This window comes from Aulonocara sp. 'chitande type north' Nkhata Bay, linkage group LG17, assembly GCF_057382095.1.
Source record: "Aulonocara sp. 'chitande type north' Nkhata Bay isolate Kocher_YH1m ecotype deep benthic linkage group LG17, A_spYH_male_GT1.1, whole genome shotgun sequence".
Classification (NCBI taxonomy): Eukaryota; Metazoa; Chordata; class Actinopteri; order Cichliformes; family Cichlidae; genus Aulonocara; species Aulonocara sp. 'chitande type north' Nkhata Bay.
In genome coordinates this window covers 21,362,138-21,383,608 of record NC_141360.1, presented here as the reverse complement: position 1 = coordinate 21,383,608, position 21,471 = coordinate 21,362,138, and the positions used below count along the sequence as shown (strand labels likewise).

The following is a 21,471-nucleotide window of genomic DNA, read 5'->3' as shown; positions in this document are numbered from 1 at the left end:
TACCAGTTTCACTAATCTCTCCACAGCCTTCAACTCTTCATTTCTTGGTTTAAATTAAGATTTCTTTTTTCTTACAGATTAACCATGTGCGGACCAGGGACTTTGACTGCTGCCTTGTAGTTCCCCTGATTGCAGAGTCTCCAAACCGCTTGGAGCTTGTAATCAGCCGAAACCCTTCATCCTCTTCCTCCTCTACCCTGATGGCCAATCACACCGATGGCACAACCAACAGCAGCCACCCCTCTCAGCCAGTTGGCAGTGACCTGGGATCCTCAGAGCTCTCTGTTGGCCAGGGAGAGGACAGTGGTCCAATTAAGTGGAGCCAACCAGGAGATGGCTTTGGGACAGGGATTGGGATGGGGCAGGTTACAAACAATTCCTTATAGCAGACAAAAATTATGTCACACTGGATTCAACCACACCAGACTGGAGAGATCGTGAGGAAAAAGGGGACAACAAAGTTGAATCAAACTGATTTAAAACTGGTTTAAACTGGTTCGGAGTAGACCGCCCATGGTGCTACACACACCCTCTGGATGACCTTTGACTACTATAGTTTGACCCTTGAACTGCTAAAGCAGCCTGAAAGCACAGTGATGGACTGGAGCAACTCCACACCTTTTAACCTGAACCAGTTCTGTATACTGGTATTACTAGTGTCACTGGAACCAGAATTCTAATGATCCTATTATAGCCACAACTGGGGCTACTGGCCTACCTGGTCTAAGATTAATAGTTATTGGTCCTTCTAGCCCAGAGCCAGTGCTACTGGTTCTACTGAAGCCACAACTACAGCCAATAGTCTTAACGGTCTACAAGCCGAGAAATATATCCCTATGAAGTCAGTGCCGCAGCCAATGGTCTTACTCTTTTAAGATTGATGGTTACTGGTTCTAGAAGCCTAGAATTCTAGGTTGAAGACACATGGGTTCTGGAATTATGGTTCCAGGTTCCACCAAAGTCCTACTAAACAAGCACCTGAGCCAATAGTCTTAGCATACCAAGACACACAGGTACTGGTCTTAGTGGGATCAGGACAATGGCTATTGTTTCTAGTGAAACCAGAGGCTAATCTAGTTGTCTTACTGGTCAAAGCATGGTTCATGTTTGTGGTCTCACTGGCCAAGGAACTATGGATACTGTGCCATTGCCATGGCCAGTGCTTGGGGAAGTCCATCCTGGATCCTGGGCCTACTAGAACCAGATTTGTGGCATTTGGCCGAGATCCACAGCAGCACAAAGACTGATGGGACACTAGTCCAGATACCGAAACCTGCTGATGGGCATAACAGTTGCCAAGGAGACTAGGGATGCTCTGATCAGTGTCTACATCTGATGATATTACTGAACATATACTGATTACTAAATCCTTATGCTTGTGTATAAGAAATCCTTATGAAAGTCTTCTATTTGATATTTAACCAGCTGAAATAACTGGTCCTCAGTACACTAAAAATTAGATTGTTCAGAATGCAGAAGACGGTAAGTCTGAATTTACTGAAGGTGTAACTTTTCCAAGTAGTTATGCTTGACATTGGAAGGTTGATGGAAAGGTAGTTTTAGGCACTGCCCCACATAGAATTAAAGAAAGAAGCTTTCGAACAAGAAGGTACAGATCCCACAAGAAACCGGTATCAGAAGGTTGGTTTAAGAGATGAGAATAAAAATGGTTCTGGTTAACTGCAGGTTTTGAAGAAAGGGTATAAGTGGAAATGACGATAGAAAGAGAGTTCGAGCTCAAAAATGGTTGGGATTAGGTGAGGTTTGGCAAGTATACAAGGTTGGATTCATAAGGTTATGATGAGATGTACCTCCTTAAAATAAATGCTCAACATGACATGGAAACCTGAAGAGATATCCAAATTAAACAGTACAAAAGGAAAGACCTCCTTAGCTAGTTCGTCTGGCAACCCAGAGATTTATTCCTGTGGGCATTACCAGGTGTAGTTTTTCATGATAACCAGATAAAATTCAGACACTAAGGCTCACTAGTTTGGTTTAAATAGTTGGCAGAGGTTGACAGACAGCTTTGAGGGGTTTTAACATTGTTGCATTCTTATTTACCATTCTATTGGAAAAATAATAACTAGCACTTAGTCAAGTTCGATTATGCACTTTACTGAACTAAAACTGTACAAGGTTTGGCTTGTACTTTGGCTCCACTGTTGAACGGCTGCTATATTTTATGTAACCTGCTCTCTATCACTTTAATTTCCTAAATTCTCCATAAATTACAACTGACAGTTCTAATATTTTATGACGCCATTCACAAAATTTACATTATTACTAACCATTGCCGCTATACAGATGAATAATATGAGAAAAGTTAGCATTTGAGCAGAGATGTTGGTCTCTGGATGAACACTGTTTTAAAGTTTTAAACCAGAGCTGGACATTGAAACATGATACTTGTAGGAGCCATTCTTGGGTTAATACCTTATGTGGTCGCTAGAGGTCACCTTTTGCTGTTTTGATCATGTCTACAATACTGGTTTTTACTGAGCAGGAAAACCTGCAGCTGCATATATATTTATGTTTGTTGCGCCTCAGCTTGAAGCTAGTGAAAAGACAAAGATAAGGTGCTTTCGGACCAGAGAAATTTTTATTGGTCTTGTTAAACAAGCCTTTGTTAGTTTTTTTAGATACACATGATATGCACGATTGGAGAACCGCTAGCCATCACCAAAGTTCTAAAAGAAATTCGAGTATGGTTAGAAAGGAATACTAAAAATTTGACAGAACACAACTCAAAACATTTCAACACATAAATCACTGTGGTAAAGAGTTTAGGTTAAAATTTGCAGAAGGTAATTGCAAAAAAGTACATTTAAAAAGCCTGCATAAAAATGGGTGTAACATCAGCTGAGTATATAAAACTCTCAGTGATTAAAAAATGGAGCAAAGCACAGAGAAATAATTTTACCTTGGCTCTGTGTGAGGGCAAGGTAATTTGATTTTTCATGTATACTTAACGCTATTCAGCTTTTACATCACTTCTGCATATCTATGCTCCAGGAGGAGGCCATGAGAAACTGGGACTGGTGTGGAGCTCTGCACCAATGAACTTATAAAGAGAAAAAAATAATATTGAGCAGAACTTATTTCAGCTTATTTCAGCTCCAAAACAGTCCCAGTTTAGCATGTGTCTCCTTGGGAAAATAAATTGTCCATCTTTGGTATGTAGGCAGTTTGAATAGAAAAGAATCTGCAAACCATGCTTAGCTTAGTATATCTGGAAAGTGTATTTTGGAAAGCTATACATCTTTGATGCTTTTTGGTCCAAAAGTGCCTATAGTCCATATCTTCTTAGGAATTTGGGAATGCATTGCCTCCCATTAAAAGTAACAGTTTGAAATATTTTGTGGAAAACCATCTATTAATGGCTACTTCCTATAAACATGTTTCTTAATTATGCAGTTTCTAATTTAAAATTTTGGCAAGCTAAGTTAAAACAAAAAACACAAAAAAGGAACCTCTGCAACACTGGGCACACTCCATCTGCTAAGGGAGAACATGTGGTAGGATCCAAAGCTTCAGAACAGCTACTTTATATGCTTTAATATGTCAACTAGAGAAATTTGTTTATATATAATATAAAGGACAATATCATTATGTTTTTTTAAATAATTATTTGTGAATTTTACCTTTAGGAAAAAAAAAACGGTGCATTTTCACTAATGATCAGCTGATACTGATCGGAGCATCCTAAATGAAACGAAGGGTTTACTGTTAAAATTTTAGTTCTGTGCCATGGACGAGCTACAGGCTGGAAGAGTTACGATAACCACGCTGTCAATAATAATAATGATGATGATGACACTGAGCAAGTTCAATAATACTTTTTCTACTGTTTACACCTGTTGGACTGGCCACACTGTGTATGTATGTGTGCGTGTCTGTGTGTGTGTATGTTACACGTTAAACACAAGGCCAGTTAAGCCCCTCCCACCTCAAGCCCCACCCAATCTACCCCCTGACCAATAGGCAGCCAGGATGATGGACGGCAGTTCTGAAAAATTCAGCTGATTGGCTGGAACCAATCAGAAACATAAACATTTCCTTCCCTGCCTGTCTGTGATTGGTTCTTTTTTTACACACAAAGACAACCAATCAGCTTCCAGGAAGAAGCCACGCATGCCCCTCCCCCGACTTCCCCTCCCCAGCCCCAGTGACAGTGATCTCTTATGCTAATCAATTGGTGTGTTTTTTTTGATTGACTGTTGTCAATTCTGTTTGTTTGTTTGTTTCCATGGTGACTGAACCAGAAAATATGTAAAATAGATTAAAAAAAAAAAAAAGAGTTCAGTCCCCATCGCTGTTCACATCAAAAACCATCAAACCCTGAAAACACCATCTCATAATCACAAAAACTATGTTACAAAAGAAAAAAAAATCCTGTTAAAACAGGAAACCTGTGACAGTAAACAGTGTGTGTGTGTGTGTGTGTGTGTCTGAGAGAGAGTGAGTGAGTGTTTATTTTCGAGTGATGTCAACATCTTCCTGCTCTCACCTTAGTCTTAACTCACTATTTAAAGTGGCCAATCAGAACCCTCCCTCAGCATCCCTGAGCCAAACACTCCAATAGTTGCTGCTGTGCTTTGGATTAGCATTGTGATTGGCTGTTTCTATGTGGATAGTTGTAATTGGCTGTTCTGGTCTACCCAAAAATTTCTAAAAGCTCAGATGGTTTTTTTTTTTTTGGTTTTTTTGCAAGAAAATGCCTAGTATGTAGTTAGCATTACGCTAGCAGACGCAGAGCATACCCATAATTATAAACACAGTACAAACTACTATCCCAACTATGTTTACTAGCTAATAAACATAGCAAGAGACTTGTAAGCACATGGGTAAAAGCAGCTAACCAAAGCTTAAATTTAACCAACATTTTTTTTATGTTAGCACACAGCTATCCCAGTACTAGCACAGTCTGTGTATTGTTAGCACAAACCTTGCACTTCACTAAGGTACGGTTAGCTGTAGAGCTAATTAATGTCTTTTAGCATCTTGACTAGAAAAAGGCTGAAACACTGGTATTACACTGACACTTGAGCAAGCTAACTTGATCTAAGGACATAGCTATCATATGGCTAGCAGACACTAAACAAAGGGCTAGCGTAATCATAACAGACATAACACAAGGACCATAGGCTGGCTGTGTTTGATATCCATTTATTATTATGTTTATTAGCTAATCACAAAGAAAGAACTTGGTTGGCATATATTTAAACAGCTAGCCAAAGCTAACATTTATTGTAACATCCTATTGTATGTCAGGACACAGTTAAGCAAAACTTGTGCCCATTTTTAAAATTGGGCTAATGTGTTAAATAAAGACTTTTTTTCTTATTTGCATTAGGCAAACATAACAGATAACAGAAATACATTTTAGCATGTGACCAACAGATGTTGAACACGGGGTTTACGTAATGCAGCCAATGCTAACATAAGGGTATTTCAGCTCCATTGAAGATCTCTTACAGATTTTTGGCTTATGTTAACGCATAGCTTACATGGGGATAACAGAGCTATTTAGCTTATGGTTAGTACTAAGTCACGGTTTCTAATTTTAGCAAAAGCAATATACCACACATCAAATTCAACTGACAAGTGAGCAGCCTAACTTGGTCTGAGGACATTACTAACACATGATTAGTATGTATCTAGCAGACATTGAGCATAGGACTAGTCTAACCATAACGCATGACTATACACATAGAACAAGAAAATTAGGCTTTCTATGTGTAACACCCATTTCTTGCTATATTTATTAGTTAATAAGCGTATAAGTAATTTAATTAGCATATGAATAAAGAGCTATCCAAACCTAAACTTTTTATGTTAGCACACGGCTAGTGCCAGCACAGCCCTTACAGACCTTTAACACAGGGCTTACATTTGCAAAACAAAGTTTTTCTCTTGTTAGCAAAAAGCTAACATGGGAAATAATAGAACTACAGTTTAGCATGTGGTAGTTGATGCAGAGCATTAGAGCTAACTATAACATGTGGCTAGTTGCACATAGTACATGGGTGGTAAGTTAGCTGTACAATTTTTCAACACTTATTTACTGGTGTGGTTACAACTTAACATAGCAAGGGCTTGGTTGGTTTGTAGGTAGGTAAACACAACGGGTAACCAAGGAGCTAAAAATGTCTGCTAACAAGAGAGTATGTCAGTTTTATGTCAGCTTCTACTGATTTGTGGTTTATGTTAGCACATAACTAACATGAACTATAATTTAGCTTGCAGCTAGCATTTAGCCGAGGTAGTAGTTACAGGTTGATTAAAGGGAACTAACAAGGTCTAAGGAAATGGTTTACATTGCTAATATAGAGCTAATGCCTTGAATTGAGGGCTAACACATAGATGTTAGTGTTTTAAGGTTCAGCCAAGAGAACTGCTCCACCAATGGGAACAAGCCACACGGCTGAGGGGTGTGGCCTCACAAAGGTTTGATGAGTGAGACCTAAAGCCATACACACTGTGTTTGTGCGCATGTATTAACATTACCATGTGTGTGGGTGTGTATTTGTTAGAGCCTGTGTGTGTGTGTGTGTGTGTGTATGTGTGTATAACATTGCAGGGATTTGCACTCTAGTGATTCACCTCAGCAAGACATCCACCTACCTACACACACACACACACACACACACACACACGTGCATTGCACTGCCATTTGAAATAGTGGGTCAGATTAGTTTCCATGTAGCTTCACCAACCAACCAAACTGTATTTTTCTTTAAAGGAACAGGGATGTTGTAAAGTATTTTTGTACAAATTTAATACTTTGGTAGCATGACGTTCCTGTTGTTTGTCCTGTCGGGCTCCACTGCTCTCCTCCACCCGCCTTTGTATGGACGATTACTGAGCAACAATAAAGATGAAGACCTGCTGGGAGAACTGGACTCTGTGTGTTGTCTGACATCAACACACACAAGTTTATTTATGATTTTTTTTCCTAATACATATTTAATTTTACGTCTTTGACAGAAAGAAAAGCAAAGCAGACCTGCCTGTCTTTCCTGTGCTGAAAGTTTCTCAACACCATTTTACCACTCAGCCTGGACATCTTCACCTTCATGGTTACCACTATTTTAAGTTTTCAAAATGACATTAAAGTGTACGTAATAGTTGTGCATTTAGAGAGCATTAACTAGATTTCCTTAATTATCCAAAAGATCCCAAAACTGTTTTATTCCATGTTAAGCTAATTTCAAATGCCCATTATTGTGTTTGGTAGTTAAATCTACGCTAATGGCTTATATTTGTTAGAATCGTCATAATTTTTTAACCATCTTTTCCTGTGAGGACCACATAACTGTAAAAATATGTTTGTATTTTTCTAGTTACAGGAAATGACATCACTTCCGGTGGGCATTTTGTTTGCGGATCACATCATTTATATTTCAGAAATGAGTCATAAATATTTTTACTATTCAAAGAAGCATCTGAGGGCTCTGAAAATATATTGAAATAAACAGAAAGTGGTTATTAACTATGATGGAGCATAGGAAGGAAAGAAATATTTAAAATAATTAAAGATAAAAATTAAGGGATAGGGTGGAAAAACGACAAAATAAATATTTAATGTTTTAGAGTCATTAAAAAAATAGTCAAAAAATAGTTTGTATCATGTAAGTTTACCAATTTGTATCATAATTTTGTTTTTCTCTTATAAACTTGACAAATTTACTAGAAAACTTGACGTTTTTTTCTTTTGTATTTCCCATTTTCCCACCTTTTTTGTTTTATTTCTTTAAGTTTCGCAGTTTTTACTGTTTTCTTTTTTGAGAGTTAACACAAACCGGATGTGACGCTTCCGCTCGGCGCTCTGCTCTCGTGCATGCTCAGTGTTTGATTGCTCTAGTCTGCGCTCCAGTGTGTTGTTAGCCGTTTGCTACTGCTGCTGTTCGAGTGCGCACGGTTTTATTTTGTCACCGGACTACCACTATAAGTATTTGTCGACCACCCCGCTGGATAAATAGACACCGAGCCCGGGACTTAGGATGTCCACTGCGCTGGAGAGCTACATTAACCGTATCCTTCCGCCGTTAGCCACTAATGTGCAAACCCTCTGAATGAATGGGAAAATGCTAGTTAGCTTAGCTGCATACTTACTTGTTTTGTTAATTAGCGGCAGTTCAGAGATGTCTGTGAGAAACGGGTTGCTCAGAGCTGAGTTAAAACATGTTCAGACTTCTTAAATGTAGATTTCACATTCACAAGAAGGAAAATCTCGTGATTTTATTGCTGTGTTTATATTATTTGGACCCGCTGATCAGAGAAGTTCTGTAAATGATTTCACAGTTTGATTCATCAGGACTCATCACATCTGGACCACTTTGAAAAATTGTAAAATCTTAAGCTTTTTTTTTTCTTTTTCTTTTAATTTTGGAACCATACAACCTACAGTTTTAAAGCTGGAGCTCATTAACAGACAGAAGCTAAGGTTACAAGCGCCTCTTGTGGCCAGAATGGGTGGGCGGGATAGCTTTCAATTTTGGTGTGATGATAATTGTTTCTATTTGTAGGTTCTGAATAATATTAGAGAGGTTTTGGTCCATAAAGGTGCTGTTTCTTTAACTCGTGCTGATCCAGGTACCGTGGCCATTGTCACCTCGGACGGCAGGATGATTGTGGTGAGTCTGAACACATCCTCATCAGAACTCCACCACTCACAATATTTGGGATTCAGTGAAGTCAGAATTATTTTGGATGTTAACTTTTTGTTATTGTAAGTTGTGTTCATGTCAGTTTGTTTGTTTTTCAGGGCACTCTGAAGGGCTTTGATCAGACCATCAACCTGATCCTGGATGAGAGTCACGAGAGAGTGTTCAGCTCCAGTCAGGGGGTCGAGCAGGTGGTGCTGGGACTCTACATTGTCCGAGGTGACAACGTGTAAGTCACGTTTGACCTTTGTTGATGATGAATCAATACTGAAGACAAAAGATTAGTGAGGCCTTAATGTAAATTTTAATCTACAGAATCAGATTAACATGATTTACCAATTTTATTATTTTATAAAGATATAATTTATTATTGCAAAACAGGATAATTAATCATTAAGAGTTAAGAAAAAAAATGTAAAAGTTTTTTTCTGTGATGCTTTAAGGATGAATGCTGTGGTTGCACATTTGATCCGGATACCCCTATCAGAGTTTTGTTTTTGTTTGTTTAAAATTATTTTTATGAAGGAAAACCAAGAGAAAGACTCTTATTCTTAAACTATAAGGAAAATGATGTGTGGGGATCCATACATACATGATAGATGTAGATTTGTTACATGTTGTTTTACTTTAATGAACAAAAAATATTGTTGTTAACAGTTCTGTTATGTAGTTTGTTTATCATTGTTTATTGTTTTCCTTTCTGTTTTTATTTGTTCTTCCTGTTTGTTTTTGTTTGTAATCCTCTCGTTTGTTTTCGTGGTTACATTTTTTTTCTTGTTTTGGTTACAGTGCGGTGATCGGGGAGATCGATGAGGAGACGGACTCCACTCTGGATTTAGGAAACATCAGAGCTGAGCCCCTCAACTCTGTCGTCCACTGACCTTTGACCCCTGATGACAGCGTGACTGTTGTTTATGGAAGTCTGTTTTAGGAGCGGGTGTGCTAATTATCCGGGACCAGCCGGAGCATCCTGATAACTTGCTCGCCTGCTTCCTGTCTCTGACTCCTGGCTCTTGTTTTCTGTTTGTACTTTTTATAAATAAAGAAGTGAGATGATGAAAATGTTAGAGGAACTTTTTTATGCTCCTAAGTCTTTTTGTCAATGTGAGACTGTTAATAAAGTTTAATTTGTTGTGTTCTGAAAAAGAAAAGCGTTTTTGTTTTGTTTGTTTACTCAACAAAAATGTTTGACAAATTATAATTTTTAGTCAGAGGATATTGATCAGAGGAAAAAGTGAAAACTTTATGAGAAAGAAATTTGATTCTTAAATTCGAGAAGGAGAAAAATCGAATAGCTTCTGAGATAGAGTATGCCACAACCAAGATTCAGTTCTTCAAGAAGCGATTTTTATTTAAACGAAAGATCTGCAGAGCCAGCAATAAAATGACAATTCTAAATGAATCCTTACATCAGTTGCACATCTGAGAGCGAGGAGGAAATAGATGGTGAAAAGATGGCGTGAACACTAAAGGTGTGAGTAACACTGATATCTGTGAAGTGACAGATCGATAAATACTGAAGTTTTACATGAGGGCCATGGTGAGGAAAGCTTAATGGTTAAAAGCAGCTGGATAAAATCACCTGAAGACCAGATAAACTGAGGTAACAAGTTTAAGGATGAGCAGTCGTGAGCACGGAGCCGATCTTTTAATCAGCTCAGCAGGAAGCGGCAGCATCAGAGACGGACGGACGGTGAGGTCATGGGAGCAGTATTCACATTGTTCCTACAGGCAGATTAAACTCTACAACTTAAAAGTATTAATATGTGTATCAGTGATTCCTGAGATTAGGGACAAAACAGGTTTTAATTTTCTAAAATATATTTTTTGAAAAAACAAAACAAAAACATATTTACATATTTACTTGTGGGGATAGGTTAATTGGATAACCAAAATTGTCACTAGGTGTGAATGTGCAAATGAATGTGAGTGCGAACGGTTGTTTGTCCCTGTGTGTTAGCCTTGCGACAGAGTGGCGACCTGTCCAGGGTGTACCCCGCCTCTCGCCCTATGACAGCTGGGATAGGCTCCAGCGCCCCCCGCGACCCTGAAAAGGATAAGCGGAAGTGAATGGATGGATGGATGGATGGATATTTACATATAATTGTTACACAAAGTTTTGGCTGTCTCACCATGTTTTGGTACAATCTCCCAGGTGTAATATTTTTTAATAATTTATATTTTTGCTGGAGGAGTGCAAGGTTTTTGTCAACACCATCAGACACAAACAAATGCAAAAATATATATTTTAGGTTGTTTCAGCTATTTTGACTATTAGCAGCATATTGTTCTATTGTTTATGCACATATGTTTTCAAACGAATTATACTATGTTTAAAAGTAAGCTTGTTTTGGCTTTTTATTAGTAGCGTTACAGTCATACATATTTTCAGAAAAGAAACAATCCTATTTAGCAGCATGCAAATGACACATTGAGAAAATTACGTATTTTTATTGGAAGATCATGAGGGAGGATAATATACGGTTCTTCAAAAGACAAAAATAAACAAAGAAATCCATATTATGGAGTTGACAAGGTGCTGACGGTGGTGACACACTAATAGAAAACAAAATATTATTTCTTTCAAAATGACCATTAAAGTTTAACAACTTATGTAATATCAGACACATCATAACAATTCTGTTTTTGCACATGTCAAGTTCTACATCTTAATAGTTCACCAGCAAGTAGCTGCCTACTACTCTTTGATACCTAAAGTACTCTGGTTGTGTGTTTGCTTGTTTCCAAAACCTTCCCTTCTCCCTTTTTTCTCTTCCTTTCAGATCACCGATGTTCTTTATTTTTCCCTCTTTCACTCTCTTTCTAGATCTTTCCCTTTCCTTTATGAGAAACTCTTTCTTCAACTCAGGCTGGCTGTTAATTTTTTTCTTCTTATTTGATCATCCCTGTTCCTCCTCTTTCGTTCCTCTGACAGGTTCCCCTTTGCAATTCTAGCCTGAAATGAACCATTTTGTAATTACTATAATTTTTCTGAACCTTATGCATTTATACAGATTAAGGATGAATATTCACAACACAATTATGTATTAAGCAATAGAGATGCTATCCAGTCTTTAAGTCTGATGTCATTAGCTGTTTCCAGGTCCAAACTCCGCTGCAGATCCCAAAGTCAAAGGAACTCTGCGGCATCACTGAGAGTTACAAACTGTCTAAATTCTTTCTTTCCTTCATCTTTAATAAAATGATCAGTGTGGCTGCTCTTCCAGGTGTAACATCCAGGCATCCATGAAAACAGAATATATGAAATTTAACAGAGTTAGAAGTTAGCTCGCTGGTTTCCACCTACATTCCAACATAAATGAAGCCAGAAAACTAAACAACAGTGACTTTTGCAGGGTTACTGAAGGGTTACTGAAGTTGGACTAGCTGGTATATAATGATGTGCTACGTGATCGCTGGTGACACAGCTATGTTAGCATAACATAAACACAGTGAAGCTGGAGGATGGACGCTAAATTTTTTCCACTCGATAAAAGGTAATGCAAGGGTTTCTGATGGTTAGGCTGACAGTGATCACTGACTGTTTTTAGGGGCTTGTTCAGATTAAATAGAACAAGATAAAAAGCAATAAAACATGTTAAAAGCACAACAGCCTTAATAAATAGAGTAGTTTGGGCCCAGAAGCAGGATTCATCCATCATCACTTAAAGATCAGCTCTTGGGGCACAGCTAGCTCAGTAGATGCCACATGATGGAAGGTTGGGTGTTCAAATCCAACAAACAGCGGCTATCCTCGATTGGTAGCTGCCCACTGCATCACTGAGTGAATGGGTTGAATGCAGAGAACTAAGCATTTTCCTACAGGAATAATAAAGTTCAATTTCAATTCAATTCAATTTTATTTATATAGCACCAAATCACAACAAGAGTCGCCTCAAGGCGCTTCATAGACATAGTATACATAAACAATGAGATTCGAGATAAGGCAAATTTGATAATATTCAACACATCTGTAAAGCAGAAATATCAGTAAAATACACAGAAAGTAATATGACTGAAATATTAATTAAAAGAACTTAATATAATTAGTGAATGGGACACTTTTGTGGCATTTGTCAACACCACTGGAAATGGGTCAACACTGTCAGGCAAAAATCCTGATGGTGTTGACACCCTACTTTCTCTCATAACACATGTTTTTCTGACAAAAGCCATCTTGTTTTGCATCATTTGCTTATGGCCTCTACAATCTACCTAAATTAAGCTTTTTATAAAAAAGATACTTAAATCTTGCATTTCATCGACTTTGGTGTTGACACACTATGGTTGTGACACAGGGTTTTCTCAGAAAGGTATGCGATAAATGAAATAAAAAAACAAAAAAACCTTATCACAGCAGTGACCTCATGGCATGTGTATCAAACAGGAAGTGGTAAAGGGGTCCTCAGAGTGTAAGCTAACCACAATAATTCCTGATTTTTTTGTACTTTTAAAAAAAATCTGATGGTGTTGACAAAAACTCTGGACACGATTTTAATCACTTAAAAAATATGTAAAAATAAATTTTCAATTGCATATTTTGATATTATATAAGATATTAACTTAAATATTTAGTGACGAGAGCCATGATGTTTACATTTTGAATTACTTTTAATTTTTTTTCTGTATTTTAATATTATCACACCTGCTTCTGGACAATGGATTTTTAAGGTACTGGTAATGTATTGTACCATTTAAAATAAATGTATATGTATAAAAAATGCAAAATCATAATTTTGTTGTATAAACATTGCCTTGGTTTTTCTTTCAGTCAGTCTTGTATGCATATTTTTAACCCTCAAATTGGGTTTTATCTGGCGGACATGTTTTGTCCCTTATCTCAAGAATCACTGGTATTTCTCAGGTAGTATCTTTTCCACCAAAGTGTGTTTCTGTTGTGTTTGTATTTTTTTGTCTGCTCCCACAGTCAGGGCGCTCTCGAGGTGATTCCTCTGGTCTGGGGTCAGCGCCAGATCCTCATAATGGAGCCGCAGCCACGGGTCGCCTGAAAACACACGACTCCATCAGGAGGATGTCCCTCACACCATCAGCAGCAGTAGCAACAGCCTCTTACCTTTTGTGATCCTCTGACCTATAGACACCAGTAGCACCGCCCCCACGCTGTGATTGACAGGCTCTCCAGCCTTTGATCGCCCCGCACCCAATCTGTGAAGCACCTGAGCTAAAACCAAACCGTCAATCTCCAAAACGATACCTGCAGGAAGACACAGTAAAAATACATGTTATCAAATACGAGGGCTCACATATGTAAGTACACATGTGCAAGTGCATGTGTTGGGATTACTTTTTGGATCAAACTCTGACTGTACTTTTCTGTGTTCATATTTCCATCAGTATTGACAACATCCACAGCGCCACTGGCTGAAATGCCCCAAACCATGACTGAGCCTCCACCGTGTTTTACTGATGGCTGCAGACCCTCACTGTTGTACCTCTTTTTGTTCATATTGACTATTTAAACCAAAATGTTCAAATTTGGATTCATCTCTACATCAGACCTCCTGCCACTGATTTTCAGTGCAGTTCTTGTCTAATTTCTGTTGGTAACAAATTCTCTTAAAACAAACCCCAAATGTAACTATAACCACAAACTGTGTAACAACCTGCGCTTCAGCATAAAAGTTCCCGTGTCATCAAAGATAGCTGTGTTTGTTAGTTTCTTTAGATTCCTAAACATGATAAATTTTCTTTGTAAGTGCAGGTAGTTCATATTTCCTGAGTGTGTCTTTGAATGCATCAACAGTGAATGGAGGCATTTTATTGGCTTTACCGTCTGCAGGAGCCTTCAGTTCCAGCTGATGCTTCGCTTTTCTCAGGACGCTGTAGTAATCTGCGTTGGTGGAGCACAACAGCTGAGCTGTGTCGCTGTTCACGCCCTGAGCCTCCATCATGGCCTGGAACTTTGACAGCGCTGCTCCACCAACCACAGCTTCGGAAATCTGCTTTCTGCCTTCTGATAGGTCAGACACTAGACCAGTCATCACGAGCAACAAGCCGCCTACAAACACAGACAAAACACATTTTAAATATTTATCATGCTTTCTTTTTTAAATGTACCTAAAGGGAAATTTTTACACCAGTGTAAAATTAAATAAACTTAAAAATAGACTAAAATTAAAGCAAGTTGTTGTCTGTAAAGGTGTGCATGCAGTGGGTTTAGATTCCCATGATGTTTTTACAGCTGTCAGAATTAAGTGTTTGTTTGTTTTTTAATTTTAAACCCAAGTGGTCTATTTTTCTTATTAGCTATAGCAAAAAAATTATTATCATCATTATAGAACGGGTTATCTCATCTAAGGGTAATATTCACTAGGACTCTATAACAAAGGTAACAATGAGATTCTTGTCATGTCTCTGATATTCACAAAGGAGAGGCTGTTCTGCGTTTTCTAATTTTAATTTTCATGTATAAAGGAAAGGAGCCAGTTGAGGTGGTTCGGGCATCTGACAAGGATGCCCCCTGGGCGCCTCCTGGGTGAGGTGTTCCAGGCATGCCCCACAGGGAGGAGGCCCCGGGGCAGACCCAGGACACGCTGGAGTGATTATATCTCTCGGCTGGCCTGTGAACGCCTTGGAGTTCCCCCAGATAAGCTGGAGGAGGTGGCTGGGGAGAGGGAGGTCTGGGCCTCTTTGCTTAGGCTGCTGCCCCTGCGACCCGGCCTCGGATAAAGCGGATGAAGATGGATGGATGGATGTATAAAGAAAGTTACAGGTTTAGATTAGTTCTGTCAGCATTAACACCATAACCTCATTAATGCGGCAAATCCCCATTAGCAAGTTAATGCGGATCTGCAATATTAAACAAGTTCAGAGTTTTAAAAAAAGATAAAGAATTATGTGGCAGTAGTTCCTGTGGGTACAAAGTCCAAAAAATACAAGCAGTACAGCTCACAAGCATTGGGTGCTGCTCCTCGGTAGACTGCCAGAAACTGATCAGTCAGAACAAAGTAGGCTTTTAGGGAGGAGGACCTTAAAGAGACGGGAGGTAAACTGAGGGGCTGCATACCGTGTAAAATAATAATTTTCTTTTTCTTAATCAGAGGGCATCTGTATGGAGTGCAATATTTAAAACTATATAGAGCTAGGAGAAGAATGAAGATAAGATACATGTTATTTATCCATAATCTTTAATGTTAACTCGACACTGCAAATTATCTGGCTTGCTGCTAGAAGAGGTAAACAGGCAGGTGGCACAAAAGAGATGCTGCAACGTTATTAGACCGCAGCTGTACTTAATAAAGTGGCCATGGGTGTGCTAATAAAAACAGTTGCCACTTTGAAATGGTTCAGATGCTTCCTGCATTTAGAGAGCCACAGGTGGTCCTAATAAATTGACCACAGGGTATGTGTCTCTAATAAAATGGCCACAGGTGTTCCTAATAAAGTGGTGTTCCTTTGGGGTTCAGGACCTTTTTAATGCCTCGGATAAGACACGTTGTTACTTTGGTGATCAAACCCTGACAGACGAGAGCTGCTGAGCGACGTCATCACCCTGAGTCGTGACCAGCTCCATCAGGTCATCGGGTCCGTTTCCCTTCAGCGTCTCCAGAGATTCGATCACCTCCACGCTGTTTCCCACACATCGACCGATCGTACTGTTCATGCCGCTGAGCACAGCTGCTGTACATATGCCCAGGCCGTTTCCTGCTTCCACCTGAAAGAAAAATAAACAGCGAAATCCAAATTTGAGGTCAGCTTTGCCATTAACGGGCTGTGGCATTGGACGCTGCGCTGTAAATTAAACCTCTGAGTTTGGATTAAAATAACCTGTAATAAACCCAATATTATCTCCCCTGTGGTTCAATGTTGTGTTGCTGCATCACTCCATGCACAGATGTTTCACATCCCTCCCTCCCTCTTTTATGGTGAAATATTTGAATTGTTGTTGTACTCACTAGCATCTGAGCTAGTTCTGTAGCACTTTCCAAGTCTTTGCAGATAGCAGCTCGTCCAAACTTGACATCCAGCACCAGAGCAAACAGAGACTCGGCTCCTTTCTTTGAGATGATCGAACCTGCAGAAACAGCACAGACGGCTGTAAGCTGACTAGAAAAAACACGGATATCCACGGTTCTGGACACCAGTTTTATGTGGGTATCAAAAGATCTGGTTCTTTTCATCAGTTTAAATGGGCATAATGCTATAACCGCTCAAACTTATGTTCAGGTAGAAATGACCCTCCCCCGAAGGCTGATTGGGCTCACATATCAAGTAAAGAAAGTCTAAATCCTTTCCGCCTGTGTGTCGGGTCCCCTGACCATCGCAACACACGGGTGGAAAAGCTTAAATTTCTCAAAAAAAAAAAAAAAAACAACACAAAAAAAGGGTTTTTGGCTCTTGAAGCACTAATCCCAGTTTTTACCAGTAACCAGAGGTAAACTGTCCACGGTGCTGGTGATGTCCCGCAGAGCGTACAGGACTCGATCTGCAGGAACCAAAGTCTCTGTCTGACCCACAATGCAACAGCCCACTGAGTCCAGGATCTCCAGGATCTGGAGAAGAACAGCTGAATCAGAGAATGACTTTGAGTGTTTATCACTCTTTATTATCCGTATGTAGTTTTATTTATTTATGAATTTAAATATTTAATTTTCTGTTATTTTTGTACCCTTATCACAAGAGCTACCATTGGAATTAATTAACAAATTTCAGTAAAGATGTCAGTGTCCTTGTTTCCCCAAACAGTCAATAGTTTCATCTGTTTAGTTTTTTTTTAAGAGCCAGCAGGGGGCGACTCCTCTGGTGGTTAAACAGAAGAGACTTACTCACTTTATTTTGACTATTAGGAAATTCTTTCCTTTTGAGTAAATGGTCTCAGTCAATAGATTCGACTCTTGAATAATTAAAAAAAAAGACACTTTAAAAAGTCTCATCCTCATTCGCCAATGACATGTGACTGACAAGAGGTGAGCCAATGAGCATGCAGTGTTGCAGTATTTAGTGTTTGTCACTGTGGCTATATCCATCTATTATATACAGTCTATGCCATCCTTGAGCCCAATTTAATATCTGAAAATCTTTAGAGCCTAAAACTTTTAATATAACTTAATCAATGATCCTCACGTGAGCCTAAAGAGGCGACACAGGAAGTTATTCACTTGTTCCAGGGTCTAGTTGCCTGGCAACTCTGTTATGTGAGCCAACAGTATCCTTGGCTCTCATTGGTAGTTGGCAAATTGAACCGCCCACTCCAGTGGACCAGTGGTTATTTACCTCATAAAATCAAAAATATTTGATATAAAAAAAAAGATTTTTAAGTATATTTATTGTAATTGAGCTCTTGTGAATCACATGCAGTACCCTCATGGCCCACCAGGGGGTGCGCAAAGTGCTTCAGTGTGTTTTCCCCCCAGAGTAACATTTTGCTGACATTTATTAAAAGTTAAAACTATTAATTTTTAAAACTATATGTAAATATATGTGAGCCAGAACAGATTGCTTCACCTGCTCTCTTGATTGCTCCACCTTGAATCCTGGAATTGATTCCAGTTTATCAAGAGTTCCTCCTGTATGAGCCAAGCCCCGCCCACTGATCATAGGAACCTGTGGACATGGACTGAATTAATATTCCTAATATGGTAATCTCACATTTTGAGAAAAGGAAGACACACCCACCCAAGTAAATCACCTTCTACTAATGTGGGGTAACAAATCACAAGAAGTTTGTTTAAAAGGGGAGGAGCTTAAACAGAACCAGGGGGCTGCACTGTGTCCCAGTCTAAAATAATATTAATCATGTAAATTTAGCGCAGTCCAGCTGGGCATGAACAGAATGGGTTCACTTTAACGTTTTAACCAATCAGATTTCATCGTTAAAGTCTATACCTTACAGCCGCAGGCAACTAGCGCTGGCGCTAACACCAGACTGACTTTATCTCCCACCCCGCCAGTCGAGTGTTTGTCCACCATGAAATTTTTCCACTCATCGGGCCATTCCATCACTTCTCCCGATGACATCATCTCTCGGGTCAGGGCCTTAATCTCGGCGGAGACCATCCCATTCAGCCAAATAGCCATCAGCATGGCCCCTTAAATACAAAGAGTGGGAGACGTTAAAGATGCAAAGGAGGAAATGTGAATGCATGTCAGATGGTTTGTACCTGTCTGAGAGTCCTGAATGGTTTTCTCTTTAACAGCCTGGATGAAGGCTTTGATCTCGTCATCACTTAACTGTCCTCCATCCCTCTTCTTCCTGATCAGATCTGGGATTGTTATCATGTCTGCTAGAAGTAAAAACATTACAAGTCTGTTGAGACCTAAAAATTTTCAATCATTCAGTGACCAGGATCTGGTTTTATTAATAGTTCTTTCCTGTGTACTTGTTTTTCCTTTTTCTCTGGATTTTAAAAGACAGGGCCAAAAAAACTGAAACACAAACAAAGTAGATTAACCTCTTAGCAGTACTGAGAAGGCAACACAGTTTGAGTTAAGGCATTAAAACAGGAATCAATCTGTTTGAGCTGCCACATCATCTTTCTCATTTTATAAAGACAAATATATCAACATGGAGAGTTTCTGTTACTGACTTTCCTAAAAGATTAAAAAGTTCAAATTTTATGTAATTAATTGACAATTAAGTAATAAAAAATAGTATATAAAGTAAAAAAGCATCAAAAAACAATTCTTTTCAGGAATAAAAGTTAAAACTTGCACAATTAATTAACTCAGCACTAATTGTGTAAAACAGCCAGTCACACGCCCTGTTCCTCTGAATCATCTTTCTGAAGAAGCTGGTGGAAAGCCACCTGTCCTACATAAAGCTGTTTCATACATCACCTCTGCTTCCTCTGCAGCACTTTGTAATCGAAATGCTTACCACACAGCCAGCTTCTGGTGCAATGCAGATTAACAGCGCAGCAGCACGATGGCAAGTTTCTCTCTCTGTGTGTGTGTGTGTGTGTGTGTGTGCAGCAGCTATAAATGGACTCAGCAGAAACAACATCAGGATGAGCATCTAGTTCCCCCAGCAAAAAATCTTTCACAGACTCACTTCTTTTGCAAAGGCAGAAAAAAATTAATAGCCAGCTAGCTTTGTTATTTTTGATATTATCATTATTTTTTAGCCAGCTGTAAATCTTTTATACACCCTCTGTGACTCAAAGGACCAGTACTGCCATGACTCCAGTTTATTGTTGGACTCATAAAGTCAGAGGTGGCTCTGCTGGTGAAAGTTCAGTACTGTGCAAAGGTTTTAGTCACTTTAGACATTCAGCTCCTTATCTGTATCACACAGAAACATCGGGGAGATTTAACAAATCATCACGTTACAGGCAAAAGAACAATAATAATACATGTGTTTGGCACCTAATTAGCAAAATAAAGCCTGTGACTTGTTTTTGCTTTTATTGTCTCCACTTCCTCTTCTCTACCTTCTGAATTCTCAAATAAACCAACCAATCAGGGCATCTGTTTAAACTCTAAAACAACAATAGGAACAATAATGAACACTTTAAAAACTTATTAACAAACAGCCTTAATCCATTCAGCCCCTGCAGATTTTCTGTTAACCATACCGACCTCTAACCACAGGTAAAATTTAACAGTTCAGCTCTGAAGAAGAGGAAAACATCCCTGTTATGAGAGTAAGACAGAGTCAGAGTACAGTACCTGGTCTGATGTTTGCAGTCTGTGAAGTGGCATCGACCCCGTGGTCCTTCATAAAGTGAGTCTGTCAGTCAATAGGAGAGCAGGGAGAGGAAAACAAGTGAGCCACTAACCTTTGACCTCTGATTTGGTCATTCAGAGAAAAAAAAAGCTGACAAATGTCCCCACCAAGTGAAGTTCATGTGCTGTGTGTTTACAGACGATCTGTTTATTTGTGTGTCACGTGCAGGCAGCTGTTATCGGTTCAGACGGGTCCTCTTGTATTTCGGTTTCAGTTTTTGGGCTCCTTTTCCTTCCGCTTTTACTATTTTAAATACTTTACTTTTATTTTGTTCTGAACATTTTCTGTATGTGCTGTAAGGATATGAAAGTATGTGCGAGTTACGAGAAGTTCGGAATAACTAAAGGTATTTTAAGTTTAGTTTAACTGTAATAATTGCCTCCGGACGTTTGTTTCTTCATTTTAAACTTTCCTTCAAAAGGAGCATGGATTTTTTTCCCTGCCTGTTGTACAGCTCTGTTCCCAACTTCTACTGCGTGACTGACAGCCTGGAGTTTGAAATCCGCTTCAGGTGCCATTTATGGTGCTTATACACACATAATACGGTAATATTACGTTGAAGCACAGTGCGTATTACTACGCGAGGCTCCTCGGTAGCCGTAATGCTCCGACAATCCATCAAGCGGTGCAGCTCCGTAGCTTACCAAAGTCGTACTAAAACATTTTTTGACATGTGAGCCTTTGATGAATCCTGTGTGGTCATTATGATTTATTGAGGGCAGAACTGTTTCTAATCTAGATGAAAGTGCTTTAGGAATAACTTTAATGTCGGTATTAATTAGTGACAAAGGCTGGTAGCGTCGTTTTCTGTTTTTAGTAACTATTTTATTGCTGCCGTTTTCATATGGGGAGGGATTAGACTGTTTTTTTTAGTTTTTTTGTTTTTATTTCTGTGCCAGTTATGAAGAATAGTGGAGCTAACACGGACCAGAAATGTTTCAGAAATTCAGCAGGGAATCCATCCAGGTGTCATGGTCCTGGGTCGTTGACCCAGCGTTTTGTGTTTTGTGACTATTTCCCTCTGTTCTAGTTATTCTGTGTCCTCCCCCCTTGTGTCCGGTTCGGGTTCTAGATTTCCTGTTTTACTTTGTAGGTCTGTGTCTCGTTATGCCCATT

The 21,471-nt window shown here is 39.0% G+C and overlaps 3 protein-coding genes across 9 annotated transcripts in view; 2 read left to right on the top strand and 1 right to left on the bottom strand.

Annotated features, from left to right (window-relative positions):
• The window catches only part of grip1 (glutamate receptor interacting protein 1), a 66,903-nt gene extending 60,003 nt beyond the window's left edge, over positions 1 to 6,900 (top strand). For all 6 annotated transcript variants that reach the window (XM_086269937.1, XM_086269936.1, XM_086269935.1 and 3 more), the window contains one exon: positions 78 to 6,900. In XM_086269937.1, the coding sequence (XP_086126063.1) occupies positions 78 to 386 (309 nt within the window). In that variant the 3' untranslated portion in view covers positions 387 to 6,900. The remainder of the gene's footprint in view (positions 1 to 77) is intronic.
• Positions 6,901 to 7,836: 936 nt separating this feature from the next.
• Positions 7,837 to 9,820, top strand: lsm8 (LSM8 homolog, U6 small nuclear RNA associated). Its single transcript, XM_086269941.1, has 4 exons — positions 7,837 to 8,037; positions 8,599 to 8,639; positions 8,771 to 8,898; positions 9,459 to 9,820. Exons 1-4 carry the CDS (start codon positions 8,007 to 8,009, stop codon positions 9,547 to 9,549), a joined length of 291 nt encoding a protein of 96 aa, XP_086126067.1. The 5' UTR covers positions 7,837 to 8,006; the 3' UTR covers positions 9,550 to 9,820.
• Positions 9,821 to 10,046: 226 nt separating this feature from the next.
• Positions 10,047 to 21,196, bottom strand: tymp (thymidine phosphorylase). 2 transcript variants are annotated; one of them, XM_086269419.1, is made up of 11 exons: positions 20,463 to 21,196; positions 20,298 to 20,358; positions 18,791 to 18,913; positions 18,516 to 18,718; positions 18,135 to 18,233; positions 17,053 to 17,182; positions 16,586 to 16,704; positions 16,182 to 16,344; positions 14,461 to 14,688; positions 13,744 to 13,884; positions 10,047 to 13,674 (listed from the first exon to the last, which is right to left on the bottom strand). In XM_086269419.1, exons 2-11 carry the CDS (start codon positions 20,347 to 20,349, stop codon positions 13,517 to 13,519), a joined length of 1,416 nt encoding a protein of 471 aa, XP_086125545.1. In that variant the 5' UTR covers positions 20,350 to 20,358; positions 20,463 to 21,196; the 3' UTR covers positions 10,047 to 13,516. The 2 variants fall into 2 exon arrangements, with proteins under 2 accessions (XP_086125545.1, XP_086125546.1); XM_086269420.1 differs by lacking the exons at positions 20,298 to 20,358; positions 20,463 to 21,196 and adding an exon at positions 19,507 to 19,564 and having other exon boundaries at positions 18,791 to 18,910.
• Positions 21,197 to 21,471: the final 275 nt, after the last annotated feature.